Genomic DNA, 14197 nt, shown 5'->3' with positions numbered 1-14197 from the left:
GATTGTGGATGAACAGAGGGACCTTGGGGGTCCAAATCTATAAATCTCTCAAGGTCAACGTGCAGGTTGATAGGATTTCATTCATAGGGGGATTAAGTTCAAGAGTCGAGAGATCATGTTGCAACTCTATAGATCTCTGTTAAGAGTATTCATTTCTGGTCATCTCACTACAGGAAGGATGTGGAAGCTATGGAGAGGGTGCAGAGGAGATTTACCAGCATGTTACCTGGATTGGAAAATAAGTTTTATGAGGCAAGGTTAGCGCAGAAGGATGAGAGGAAACTTGATAGAGGTCGGCAAGATTATGAGAGGACAGCCAGCACCTGTTTCCTAGGGCAGGAATAGCAAACACCAGAGGACGTGTACAAAGTGAAGAGGGGGAAGTTTAGGAGAGACATCAGGGATACGTCTTTTACGCAGAGAGATGTGGATGTCTGGAATGCCTTGCCAGGGTTGGTAGTGGTGGCTGAAACATAAGGGGCATTTAAGAGACTCTTAGACAGGCACATGGATGGAAGAAAAATAGAGGGTTATGGAGTACTGCGCTGTAGTGTTCTATGATCAGATCAGAGGACTAAGAAGGGTAGCTCTGATAGGAAAATGAAGGGAAAGTCGTGGGAAGCTGGAGGAAAGGAGGAGACCGGGAGAGGGGTTAACAGAAATTTGTACATTTCAGTGAGCACTCCTCAGTTTTCCAAACTGCAGAGGGTACGGACAGAGTCTATTCAATCTCCTCATGTGGCAAACACAAGGGTGAAAGCATAAATTGGAGTGGGAATTATACTGCAGCTATTGTATACACATGCATTAAATGCAGCTTTTGGATCAACTGGCTGAAAATAGAAACCTAGTGCAATTGTAGCCCAAGTGTTGTGGGCAAAATTGATGCCATTCGGCACCCAGTGACCTGCAGGGAGGCAGAGGTTCTCATTGAACTGTGAATTGTACTATGGTGTTTGTCTGATTTTTACCATCACAGAAAGTTAGAACTGGTACTTCTTTTCTGTCTTTGGCTTGGCTTCGCGGATGAAGATTTATGGAAGGGTAATGTCCATGTCAGCTGCAGGCTCGTTTGTGGCTGACAAGTCCGATGCGGGACAGGCAGACACGGTTGCAAGGGAAAATTGGTTGGTTGGGGTTGGGTGTTGGGTTTTTCCTCCTTTGTCTTTTGTCAGTGAGGTGGGCTCTGCGGTCTTCTTCAAAGGAGGTTGCTGCCCGCCAAACTGTGAGGCGCCAAGATGCACGGTTTGAGGCGATATCAGCCCACTGGCGGTGGTCAATGTGGCAGGCACCAAGAGATTTCTTTAGGCAGTCCTTGTACCTCTTCTTTGGTGCACCTCTGTCTCGGTGGCCAGTGGAGAACTCGCCACAGAACACGATCTTGGGAAGGCGATGGTCCTCCATTCTGGAGACGTGACCTACCCAGCGCAGTACTTAAGGACATCACTAATAGACAACACAAGGATCCTATTAATCAAGTTCAGGTTTATTGTCATCTGATTGTATGAAACAGCATATCTCTGGACCTTGGTGCACACACAATACACTCTACACACAAATGACATATAAAAATAATTTATGGGTTTCTAGGACTATTCAGCAGTCATACTGCCTGTGGGAAGAAGCTGTTTCCCAGACTGGCAGTCCTGATTGATGCTCTTGTACCTCTTTCTCAAAGATAGTGTCTCAAAGATGGCAAGGACCCTCAATGATTCTCTGAACCGTTTTCAAGCACTGCTTCCTGTAGACAATGTCGATAGAGGGAAGAGACCCGAATGGGTTTTTTTTTAGACGTACTGCCTGGTAACGGGACCTTTCGGCCCATGAGCTCATGCCATTCAATTAACCTGGTACGTTTTGAATGGTGGGAGGAAACCAGAGCACCCGGAGGAAACCCATGCACACACGGGGAGAACTTGCAAACTCCTTACAAACAGTGCAAGATTCAAACCCTAGTTGCTGGTGCTGTAACAGCGTTGTGCGAACCACACAGCTCTTCAGTTTTAATTGACCTCTGATCTGTTTTGGAGCTACCATACCACAGTCTGATGCAGCCAACAGGACACTCTGTGCTCCTGTAGAATATTGTTCAGATGGTGGCCGGTAGCCTTGCCTCACAATGCCACTGAAGTTCTCTGGCCCACAAAAGGAAGAGTTGATGTTTGGGAGTCCCTTTATAGCTAGTATCTTTTTAAAAATCTTCCTTAATCCAGATTTCTGACTTAAACCTTTATTCGAACTCATTTCATTTTGCAATCTTGCATTCACTTTGGACAAGATGGCAGTGTAGACATTCACAGACCCAGATGTCTGTCTCCCTCAATACCAGAATTGGCATGTGACAAACCAAAGTATGTTGAAGCTGAAGGGTGATGGGCCTGTCCACAAGGTGAGCCCTGGTAGCCAATCTGGACCAATCGCGGGTTATTGTCTAGCATTTGTCATGGTGTCACAGAGTGAATGGAATCCAGGGAGCCATCTATCTTTCCAACAGAGGGCCCTGTCCCAGGGCAACAGTGCCAGGGCCATATCCTCTACCTCTCTGACTCCAGCTCATTGTGCAAGTGAATACAGAAGCTTTGATCAAATGAGGAGAAATTGTGCTCGTACACTGTGCATTGAATTCCTGTTTAAGTTTTTATACCAATTTTATTTTTGCAGGTTTGTTGGTCTTTGTAGATAAGCGAATCACCCTGGCTGCATTCAAGCAGCAGTTAGAGCCGTACATTGGAGTTCCATCGTCCCAGTTTAAGATCTTCCGAGTCTATGCTAATAGCCAGGAGTTTGAAAGTGTTCGATTAAATGAAACTCTTTCATCATTCTCTGATGACAACAAGGTGAGAAATGGAACTTGATATGAATTCTAGTGAGTTGCTATGTATAGTTGTATCATATTTGATGAATTAAGTCATCTCAAAGAGGTGTGAGACTCAGAAGTGACTTTCTCCTCAGTTCTTACACCAACCTTGTTTAAGAAACAAAGGCAAAATCACTGGTTCTTTCTATCTTTTTTGTTATATCCTCAGAAGCTTTTGTTTGCTAAATAGTTTTCCCTTCACAAAACCACCGACTCTGAAAATGGTCCTGTTGAGAGACAATCTCTTGTTACCATGTCTTCAATGATGAATTCCAGCATTTAGCTGAGGTGTCAAGCTAACTCATCTGTGCGTCGCCTTTCTGCTCCTCCTCCTTTCTTAAATAGCAGTGTTACATCTGCTTTCCAGTCTGTGAAGTCTGTTCCAGAATCCAGGGAATATTGGCAGACCATTGATGGTCTATTTATTGCAAGAGCTTCTCTTGGAGCCTGGAAAGGAGGGTCAGGTCTGGACAATTGCCCAATTTTGCTTCACTAAACACTTTAGAGGTACAAAGTACCTTGTGTTCCTCTGTCATGTGACTTGTTTTTCTCCATTTATCTTTGTTGCAGGAAAGGAACAGATTTGGTTTTCTTTAGCAGTAGTGCATGGAATGTATTCCATTCACCCCACACACCATTTAAGCTTCAATTTAACATCTCACCCAAGCAATAATATCTGACGGCGCAGCAATCCTTTATACTGCACAAACTTTTCCTCAGTCTCTAAAAGAGTTTGGAACCCTCAGGCAAACATTTTGCTATCTGAGACACATCTTGCATTGTATCTTCAGTTGTGGTTGCAAAAAGAAAGAATTTTGGTGCATCTTTGTATTTAATGACATTAAGATCTCATCCATGATTCAGCTCTCATCTAAACATGTAGCTAAATGTTATATTGAAGGTTTCTTGGTCTCTGCAGGTCAGTATTTTTGACCCTGGAAGAATTCTTCATACCAGTATCATGAGTCTCAGCTTTTTGGTCAATAACCAATCATACGAGCGGGAGTTGTAAGGACTGCTGCAAGTTCCAGAGCATTCAGTTCCATTAGCAATTCTTCAGATAATGCATGCAATTGTGCAGGAAAGCTTGGAGCACTTGGGTACAGGGTTGGGTTCTGACCAGAAATGTGTGAACCTGCAGAGAGGATGCCAGGCAGTGATCTTGGGGAATGAGTGGATCCACTGACCAGAGGCATGCGAAGCAATGGGAACTTCTCAAAGCCCACTGACAAAATAACTTGGCCATCCACAAGTAGGATGCGGATATTCTTTTGAAGGAAAGCAATCCAAAGAGACACTGTCGTTGAGGGAAAATATTTGCCTCATCTGTCGTAAACTGGTGACTCCTTGCCTCTGTTTGCCTGGATGAGTGCAACTGAAACTTGGGTGCTCAATATTATTCCAAACGAAGCACCAGTTTGGTATTCAAACCTCCCTAAATATTCACTTGCTTGACTCTGTGATTAGAATTTATCAGAGTTACTCACCCACATAACTCTGGAGACTACTTCCCAAACTCTACAATAAGGAAGGTTGAAGGCAACAGATGCATGGAAGTTTACAGGCTTTGAGTTTGAGAGTTCATTGTCCTGTGTGTGTGTGTGTGTGTGTGTCTGTCTGTCTGTCTGTCTGTCTCTCTCACTCTCTCTCTCTCTCTCTCTTTCTCTCTCTCTCTCTCTCTCTCTCTCTCTCTCTCTCTCTCTCCTTCTGATCTACCTTCACAGAGCCTCCCTTGACCCCAGTCAATTCTTGCCATTCCTCTCCTCTCTTGTTCATGTCCAATTATCACCTTTTGTCTGTTGGTCTGTGCTCTTCCCCCGCCCAACCTTTTCTTCTAATTAAAAACACGCAAATGCTGAAGGAAATCAGGAGTTTTCAGTATCTATGGGAGGTAAAGATATATAACTGACATTTCAGGCCTGAGCCCTTCTTCCTTCAGCCCAATCTTTTAATTCTGGCAAGTCCCTACCTTTTACTCATACCTTGAAGAAGGGCTCAGGCCCGATCGAAGAAGGGCTCAGGCCCGATCGAAGAAGGGCTCAGGCCCGATCGAAGAAGGGCTCAGGCCCGATCGAAGAAGGGCTCAGGCCCGATCGAAGAAGGGCTCAGGCCCGATCGAAGAAGGGCTCAGGCCCGATCGAAGAAGGGCTCAGGCCCGATCGAAGAAGGGCTCAGGCCCGATCGAAGAAGGGCTCAGGCCCGATCGAAGAAGGGCTCAGGCCCGATCGAAGAAGGGCTCAGGCCCGATCGAAGAAGGGCTCAGGCCCGATCGAAGAAGGGCTCAGGCCCGATCGAAGAAGGGCTCAGGCCCGATCGAAGAAGGGCTCAGGCCCGATCGAAGAAGGGCTCAGGCCCGATCGAAGAAGGGCTCAGGCCCGATCGAAGAAGGGCTCAGGCCCGATCGAAGAAGGGCTCAGGCCCGATCGAAGAAGGGCTCAGGCCCGATCGAAGAAGGGCTCAGGCCCGATCGAAGAAGGGCTCAGGCCCGATCGAAGAAGGGCTCAGGCCCGATCGAAGAAGGGCTCAGGCCCGAAACGTCAGTTAAATATCTTTACCTCCTGTGGACGCTGCGAGACCTGCTGAGTTCCTCCAGCATCTCCATATTTTTACTTTATCGTGTGTATATTGTCTTGTGTATTACAGTGCACAGATGCACCAACATTAATTCTTGCTGCAGTCACCCAGGTAGATAACATACACCAACCATCGTGTAAAGTAAATTACCATAGTGTGCCATGAAACTGGAAAGGGTAATGGATTGTTAAATGTTCATAGTTAATGTGAACAAAGATCTTTTGGTGGCCTTGGAATAGTCTAGTATGGGATGCTTACAGTCAGGTTACAACTGGGGGATGTGTTCTGGAACCCTGAGAAGCTGGATTTCAGGGATCTGTACCTCTACCTGAAGGTAGCAGCAAGAAGAGAACAAGGCCAAGGTGATGGGATCTTTTATGCTGTTGGCTGCTTTCTTGAGCTGGTATCTCATGGTTGGGAGGTCCTGCAGGTTTCCCTCCAAGACACGCACTGTCCTTATAAATTCTTTACCCATCGCTCAGCACTGCTTTCTCAAGGGCTGGTCTTGTAAGTGACACGAATGAATGAAAAAAAGCAATCTTCATTTGGACAGTGCAGGTTCCAGAAATCCACCTCCCCCGAGAAAATGTCTTTTAAATCCCTTCTAATTTTTGTTATTAAATCTATCCCCCTTCCTATTTACCTATTTTTCAAGAAAGTCAAAAAAATGTAAATTCATCCATTGGTGGCTATTATGGAGGGTTTGAAACTGGGATGAGGACTATAACTCAGTGAGCATTAGAGAGCATGGGGAGTTGTAGGTAAAGGGGTTTACTGTGAGATGGGTACAGGCAGGAGGTCTCAGCTTGCAGGCGATACGCCAAGATGGGATGCTGGATAAACATGTAAAATGTCTGACACACTGTGTTCACGTGGAGAGAGCTTGTGCAGAGTCCCTTAACTCTGATCCACACCAAGGGAAAGAGAAGCTGGGGATTCTTGTCAAGCTTGGTCAGCCATTTAATGCAGACATTGGCTGCATGTAATTTTTAAGATTAAGTGCTATAACATGCAATTAACAAAATCCAATCTTCACAAACAACTCTACAGATAACTGTTCGACTTGGACGAGCCCTGCGGAAAGGTGAATATCGTGTTAAAGTGTACCAGCTTCTGGTGAATGACCCAGAGGTAAGGCTGGTTCCTTTTCCTGAACATGACAACTTGGTGACAAACCTGACTGAGATGTTGTTCTCCATTGTCTGATGCAGAGTGAAGACAGGACCAGGAGGGGACACACCTTGTCACTGAGCACAGCCAACACTTTAATTCAATTTGGGCAAATTAATTTTCTTAATATAAAACAACTTTTAACATAATGAAGCAGATTTAATGAGCTCTACTGCGAACTTGACCATTTGAAGTTTAGAAAAGCAGCAACAGTTGTGATTTCTGAATGAATTGGTGGTCTTGGTTTCACCCGGTGGTCTTGTAAGCAGCTCTTAAACCATGTTTTGAAATGCTTTGAAAAGCAGTGAAATGTAGCCTGTGGGACCCATTACATGTGTGTCAGAAACTTGTGAATGCAACTTCAGCTGGTTCATTTTAAATTTCCCACCAGGGTAGTAAAAATGGAGAATTGAGCTGAGGTAAATTTCAGTCTAAATAATTTCATTCAGGAGAAGAGTTTTTCCACAATTTACTTTTCAATTACATTTTTGAGAGCCGCACTTCACCTGGTAGAATAATGTTCTGATGTCAGTGGTTGGCTGAGAGGGCTGTTGTGATTCATGATACAACTCAGGGACGGCACAGTTAGTACAACACTATTACAGCACCAGTGACCCAGGTTCGAATCCCCCACTGTAAGGAGTTTGTCCGTTCTCCCCATAACAGCATGGTTTTCCTCCAGGTGCTCTGATTTCCTCCCACCCTCCAAAAACCATAAGACCAAAAGGCATAGGAGCAGAAATGGGCTATTCAGCCCATCATGTGTGACCCACCATGTAATCATGAGCATTTCCCCACTCAGCCCTAATGCCCAGCCTTCTCCATAACCTTTGGTGCCCTGGCTGTCGATCTCTGCCCTAAACATACAGGATTGGTAGAATTGGTCATAGGGTATATTTGGGTGGTGTGAGCTGTTATTGTGATATATCTCAATATTAAAATTAAATTAAAGTTTGCACTTTGCAGATTTGGGCAGTTCTTGTGATCTCCACTCATGGGCAACTACACTAGTTGCCAAAATGCATTTGGACAGAAAGTGGATGTGTAAGACTTAACAAGGGGGGAAACTGTCCTTCCACTGAACGTTACTGAGCAATTTGTATGGTGTGAAAGTGTGACCCATGTCACTCATGAATGGTGCGAGTTTCCGCCCATCTGCTGATCAGTTTTGGTTCTGAATGAACAAGGGGTTCAACTTTTAATCCTCAAGTAGATCTGCTGAGCAGCGAACTAAGAACAGCAGCTTGCAATCTTATAAAAGCCTTGCTCTCTTGTAAAGGGACTATAATTGCCCTCTGTTCCATTTTGGGGTTGAATCAATGTCTCTGGATGACTTCGGAAGGACAAGCACCCATTGAAAAGTATTTGAAAAGCCTCATTCTTCTGAAACATTGGGGAGTTTTTTGGATATACCTGGATAACAATGGCATTTAGTTTACACAGGCATGTTTGAATGTCTTCATTCGTCGTCATGTGCTTTTGTATTGCAGCCTTGTAAATTTCTCTTGGATGCTGTGTTTGCTAAAGGCATGACAGTGCGTCAGTCAAAGGAAGAGCTCTTGCCGCAGCTGAGGGAGCAGTGTGGGCTGGATCTTGGCATCGACAGGTAAGAATTGGGATGAAGCACGAAATGCCTGTTCCTGAACTGTTTAGCACATCATCATCTGGTCCAGCAGTCTTTTCCAAACTATAATTCTGGTACATTTGCATCCAAATCTCCAACTCACATTTTTATATGGAAATGAGAGGTATTATGAGACCAACACAGATTAATATTTCCAGGTAAACAAGAAATCTGCAACACTGGGGTCTAGTGCAGTACACAAACGTGCTGGAGAAACTCAGCAGGTCACGCAGCATCCACAGAAGGTAAAAAGGCAGTAGACGTTTCAGGCCTGAGACCTTTTTCAGGGATGCTGAAAATCAGGCAGGATCTTTCCAACATGCTTTCCAAATTATGCCTAATTCCTTCTCTCTGGGTGAAATCTATCTGGATTGAAAATGTTTAGCAATGAATAACTAATTAAACTTTTAGTTCCATGGCATGATTCATGTCCCTTCCATGCCCTGAAATACTTTGCAGCCAACAAAGTACCTTTTAACGCGTAGCCCTTGTCAGAACCTTAGCAGCCGATGCTAATGGTTGGCAATGTAATGATGCACAGGTCGAGGTTGGGGAATAAATATCAATCAATGCTCTGTTCTTGAAATTAGCTGTGTGATTTTTTTTTTCCTATAGTACCATGTCCATGAGAGACCTCCCTCACTGCCTTAATTTTTCTTTTCATAGAATTGTAGTACGTGTTTTGGGGGGGGGAGAATTATATAATTATAGCTAAGGAATAGTTTTAGAAAGAGGCCGATTGACGCACGTCCCATTAGATTCCCACCTTCCAGTACTGGGTTCATATCCACGCTTCCACTGTGCACCCAATGCTGCTCAACAGTGGGAGGACTTCTGTCACTACCCTTTCAGGCAGGGACCCAGTCTCACCCACTGCTGGTGAATACAGAGGTTGCCACACTATCATCGCTAGTGTATGTCCTGCATTCTTCCCTGGTACATCTGCTGACTTTAACATCTATTTGACAGGTTTAGACTGAGGAAGAAAACCTGGAAAAATCCTGGAACAATCTTTTTGGACTACCATGTCTATGAGAATGACATTAACATCTCCAGCAACTGGGAGGTTTTCCTTGAAGTACTTGATGGTAATTGTTTTTGTGGGAAAGACACTGCACAGTCTAGATCTGATACAGTGAAAAGCATGGCTGTTTGTGGCGATGTAAAATGGCAGGGTAGTCGGAGAGATGAAAGAAAAACAGAACTGGAGAGGTGCAATTGTGAATAAGAGCAAGAAGCTGTGTTGGATCAGTGCAGTGAAATGCAGCTTAATGCGGAGGACGAGGAAACTTGCAGGCAATTTTACAGACCATTGGCTCACTTTTTTGGTAATTCTTTATTTATCCCACTATGAACCATATCAACCAATATATTTACAGATGCATCTGTTTAAATATTCATAGTGACATTTTCTCTTTTTTTTTACCTTCCCCTTTCCCACCCCCCTCCAAAAACAGTAAATATTGAACATATAAAATACAATAAAACAATATCTTTATACAAAAGGAATACAAACAAAAAAGACATATCATCTACTTAAACACATCAAATCTGATCGTGTTTATCTTCTTATCATTTTAGGTGGTGATGGTCCAAGGCCTGCTCTTTCTGTTATGTTCCATATATGATTCCCAGGTTTTTTCAAACATTGTAACTTTGTCTTTAAAATTATATGTGATTTTTTTTTCCAGTGGGATACAAATAAACTTGGTTATATATTCAATTAATGTTTATAGTTATATAGTCCAACGTGGGCATCTTGTATCTTTATTTTTACTTCTTTTCTGCCTCTTCACCACCTCCATCCCTTTTTTCCATTATTGTTTTTAAAGTTTTTCTTTTTAATCTCAATATATGACAATGCACTTAAAACATGAGATACCCCAACAATCCCCACAAGCAATAACCCTTTAACCCCAAATGAACCTCCCCTCCTTGGATTTCCCCTTGCCCTTGATGGCAACCACAACTCCCCTTTCCATTTGGCTTGCAAAATTACTCGCAAGCGTCAACGGATTTTGCAGTGACCCTTATTCTCCTACCCACAGCCCCCCCCCCCCCGAGAACACTATTTTCCTATACTTATAACAAAGCTCCCTTTTTTCCCTTCTTCCCCCTCTCTTATCCATCTTTAAATCTTTATATATACATTATCTTTATATTTTTATATATTTTCTTGCCAGTCATCCTTCTTGTCACTCCTCCTCCTCTTCTCCTGTCCTGCAAATGTTCAACAAATTCTTGGGCTTTCTTTGGGTCCGAGAACAGTCTATTTGGTTCCCCAGGAATAAATACTTTGAGTACTGCTGGATGTCTTGATATAAAGTTATACCATTTCTTCCATAAGATTGTTTATGCCATGTTGAATTCCTTCCTCTTCTTTAAAAGTTCAAAGCTTGTGTCTGGGTACAAAAATATTTTTTGTCCCTTATATTCCAATGGCTTATTGTCTTCTCTAACCTCTTTCTTGCCTGTTACAGTATGTTTTCTCTTGTCGTATGTCTTAGAAATTTTATCAATATGGATCTTGGTTTTCGATATGGTGGCGGTTTCGGTACTTTCGATTTCTATTTCTTCATGTGAATCTGTCGTTCCCAGCACCTTCGGGATCCATCCTTTTATAAATTCCTTCATATCTGAACCTTCTTTGCCTTCTTTCAGGCCCACTATTTTTATGTTGTTTCGCCTACTGTAGTTTTCGAATATGTCAATTTTTTGTGACAATAAATCTTGTCTCTTTCATTTTTTGTTTGCTCTCTTCCAACTTCCCTCTTTAATCATTTATCTCCATTTCTACAGCAGCTTCTCGTTCCTCTATTTAAGTCATGACCAACTCTAAACTTTGCATTCTGTCTTCAGCTCTTTTCACTTTTCTTTTGATTGAACTAAATTCTAATGATGGCCATTCTTTTAATGACCTCATTTGTTCTTCGAAAAAGTCTTTAACTAAACTTTGTCCTATTTTATCTCCTTTCCTGTTGTTCTTCCTCCTCTTCTGTGTCTATCTATGTCTGTGTCATCTTCTTCTCTGTATCTTCTCTTTGTATCTTCATCCTTCTCTGGTGAGCTGCTTCTGTATACTTGCTGGGCCTCCAGCTGGTGTGTCTCCTGTTGTTGGGCCTCCAGCTGGTGTGTCTCCTGTTGTTGGGCCTCCAGCTGGTGTGTCTCCTGTTGTTGGGCCTCCAGCTGGTGTGTCTCCTGTTGTTGGGCCTCCAGCTGCTGTGTCTCCTGTTGTTGGGCCTCCAGCTGCTGTGTCTCCTGTTGTTGGGCCTCCAGCTGCTGTGTCTCCTGTTGTTGGGCCTCCAGCTGCTGTGTCTCCTGTTGTTGGGCCTCCAGCTGCTGTGTCTCCTGTTGTTGGGCCTCCAGCTGGTGTGTCTCCTGTTGTTGGGCCTCCAGCTGGTGTGTCTCCTGTTGTTGGGCCTCCAGCTGCTGTGTCTCCTGTTGTTGGGCCTCCAGCTGCTGTGTCTCCTGTTGTTGGGCCTCCAGCTGCTGTGTCTCCTGTTGTTGGGCCTCCAGCTGCTGTGTCTCCTGTTGTTGGGCCTCCAGCTGCTGTGTCTCCTGTTGTTGGGCCTCCAGCTGCTGTGTCTCCTGTTGTTGGGCCTCCAGCTGCTGTGTCTCCTGTTGTTGGGCCTCCAGCTGCTGTGTCTCCTGTTGTTGGGCCTCCAGCTGCTGTGTCTCCTGTTGTTGGGCCTCCAGCTGCTGTGTCTCCTGTTGTTGGGCCTCCAGCTGCTGTGTCTCCTGTTGTTGGGCCTCCAGCTGCTGTGTCTCCTGTTGTTGGGCCTCCAGCTGCTGTGTCTCCTGTTGTTGGGCCTCCAGCTGCTGTGTCTCCTGTTGTTGGGCCTCCAGCTGCTGTGTCTCCTGTTGTTGGGCCTCCAGCTGCTGTGTCTCCTGTTGTTGGGCCTCCAGCTGGTGTGTCTCCTGTTGTTGGGCCTCCAGCTGGTGTGTCTCCTGTTGTTGGGCCTCCAGCTGGTGTGTCTCCTGTTGTTGGGCCTCCAGCTGGTGTGTCTCCTGTTGTTGGGCCTCCAGCTGGTGTGTCTCCTGTTGTTGGGCCTCCAGCTGCTGTGTCTCCTGTTGTTGGGCCTCCAGCTGCTGTGTCTCCTGTTGTTGGGCCTCCAGCTGCTGTGTCTCCTGTTGTTGGGCCTCCAGCTGGTGTGTCTCCTGTTGTTGGGCCTCCAGCTGGTGTGTCTCCTGTTGTTGGGCCTCCAGCTGCTGTGTCTCCTGTTGTTGGGCCTCCAGCTGCTGTGTCTCCTGTTGTTGGGCCTCCAGCTGCTGTGTCTCCTGTTGTTGGGCCTCCAGCTGCTGTGTCTCCTGTTGTTGGGCCTCCAGCTGCTGTGTCTCCTGTTGTTGGGCCTCCAGCTGCTGTGTCTCCTGTTGTTGGGCCTCCAGCTGCTGTGTCTCCTGTTGTTGGGCCTCCAGCTGCTGTGTCTCCTGTTGTTGGGCCTCCAGCTGGTGTGTCTCCTGTTGTGGGCCTCCAGCTGCTGTGTCTCCTGTTGTTGGGCCTCCAGCTGCTGTGTCTCCTGTTGTTGGGCCTCCAGCTGCTGTGTCTCCTGTTGTTGGGCCTCCAGCTGCTGTGTCTCCTGTTGTTGGGCCTCCAGCTGCTGTGTCTCCTGTTGTTGGGCCTCCAGCTGCTGTGTCTCCTGTTGTTGGGCCTCCAGCTGCTGTGTCTCCTGTTGTTGGGCCTCCAGCTGCTGTGTCTCCTGTTGTTGCCCCCCCCTCCCCCACCACAGGCCGAGCCGCTGCTGGGCCCCCCACCGCAGTCTGTCCCCCTGCCGGTTGCCGCTCACACTCTTCCAGCCCTTCATTCTCTTTCTCACTACTCTTTTCTTGCTTATTTCCCCCAGCTGAACGCCCCGATACTGGGCATCTCTCAGCTGGCCACTCCTCAGCTGAGTCCCCCTCCCGCAGGCGTTAACCTTTTACACGCTGCGCATGCGCAACTCTTTGCGCTTGCGCAGTTGCGCACCTCTTGGCTGAGAGTCATTTTTGAAGACCACTGGTCGGAAGGACACCACTCCTCTGTGGACTCACCAACTTCGGAGATCAGCCGCTCCTCTCTACGGTGGCTCTCTGCTCCAACGTGATTCTTCTCCAGTGATTTTCCTTCTTCCCTTTTCACTGTTATTCTTACTTTCTATCTTTTGGGTGCCATCTTCCGTCTCTTCTCTGTAACTTTATCTTTCTCTTCCTGTATTTTATGTTTATTGAGCTCTGTTTTTTCACTTTTTTCTTTTCTCTGGAGAGGGCTGGTTCCACCTGACCAGCCACTACTCCATCACGTGATTCCCTACCATTGGCTCACTTCAAGTATTTGTAGAAAGTAGTGGAAGGTTCAAAGTTCAGATGTATTGCCAGAATGCACAAATGAATCAGAATTTACTGTCTTGAACAAGTCATGAAATTCATTGTTTTGCAGCAGTGCTAACAGTGCAAATATAACTTTAAATTTCACTTAAAAATAAATTAATACAAAATAAGATATGGTGAGATCATCTCTGTGGTTCATTGTCCGTTCAGAAATCTGATGGTGGAGGGGAAGAAGCTGTTTTTGTACCGTTGGGTGTTTGTCTTCAGGCTCCTGTACTTCCTTCCTGATGGTGGCAGGGAGAAGAGGGCATGGCCTGGGTGGTGGAGATCCTTAAGGATGGTGGCTGCTTTCTTGTAGATGTCCTCGATGGAGTGAAGACTGATGGCGCTGTTTAGTTCGCAACTTTCTGTAGTTTTTTTTTTCTTTTTCCTGTGGGCCAGGCAGAATTTCTACTTATCGATAGTGCAACAAACTACTCAAGCAAAGATATGTAAACAAAAGAGAGAAATGTAAACAAATAAATTCTAACAAACTGTGCAATGCAGAAAATAAATATTCATTAGTAAATAACTTGCAAAAAGTCAGAGTCCTTTAAATCAGACCCTGAGTGAGTTTGTTGTTGAGGAGTCTGATGGTGGAGGGGGAGCAGCTGTTCCTGAACCTGGTG

The 14197-nt window shown here is 45.3% G+C and overlaps 1 protein-coding gene and 1 long non-coding RNA gene across 7 annotated transcripts in view; one reads left to right on the top strand and one right to left on the bottom strand.

Annotated features, from left to right (window-relative positions):
• The window catches only part of LOC138745995 (uncharacterized), a 34835-nt gene extending 20806 nt beyond the window's left edge, over positions 1 to 14029 (bottom strand). Inside the window, exon 1 of the long non-coding RNA XR_011346648.1 lies at positions 13254 to 14029. This is a non-coding gene — a long non-coding RNA (uncharacterized lncRNA). The remainder of the gene's footprint in view (positions 1 to 13253) is intronic.
• The window catches only part of usp47 (ubiquitin specific peptidase 47), a 148627-nt gene that overhangs the window by 125429 nt on the left and 9001 nt on the right, over positions 1 to 14197 (top strand). For all 6 annotated transcript variants that reach the window (XM_069903596.1, XM_069903617.1, XM_069903590.1 and 3 more), the window contains 4 exons: positions 2662 to 2837; positions 6482 to 6562; positions 8092 to 8207; positions 9195 to 9313. In XM_069903596.1, the coding sequence (XP_069759697.1) occupies positions 2662 to 2837; positions 6482 to 6562; positions 8092 to 8207; positions 9195 to 9313 (492 nt within the window). The remainder of the gene's footprint in view (positions 1 to 2661; positions 2838 to 6481; positions 6563 to 8091; positions 8208 to 9194; positions 9314 to 14197) is intronic.

This window comes from Narcine bancroftii, chromosome 1 (genome assembly GCF_036971445.1).
Source record: "Narcine bancroftii isolate sNarBan1 chromosome 1, sNarBan1.hap1, whole genome shotgun sequence".
NCBI lineage: Eukaryota > Metazoa > Chordata > Chondrichthyes > Torpediniformes > Narcinidae > Narcine > Narcine bancroftii.
This window is presented reverse-complemented; position numbering and strand designations above follow the sequence as displayed.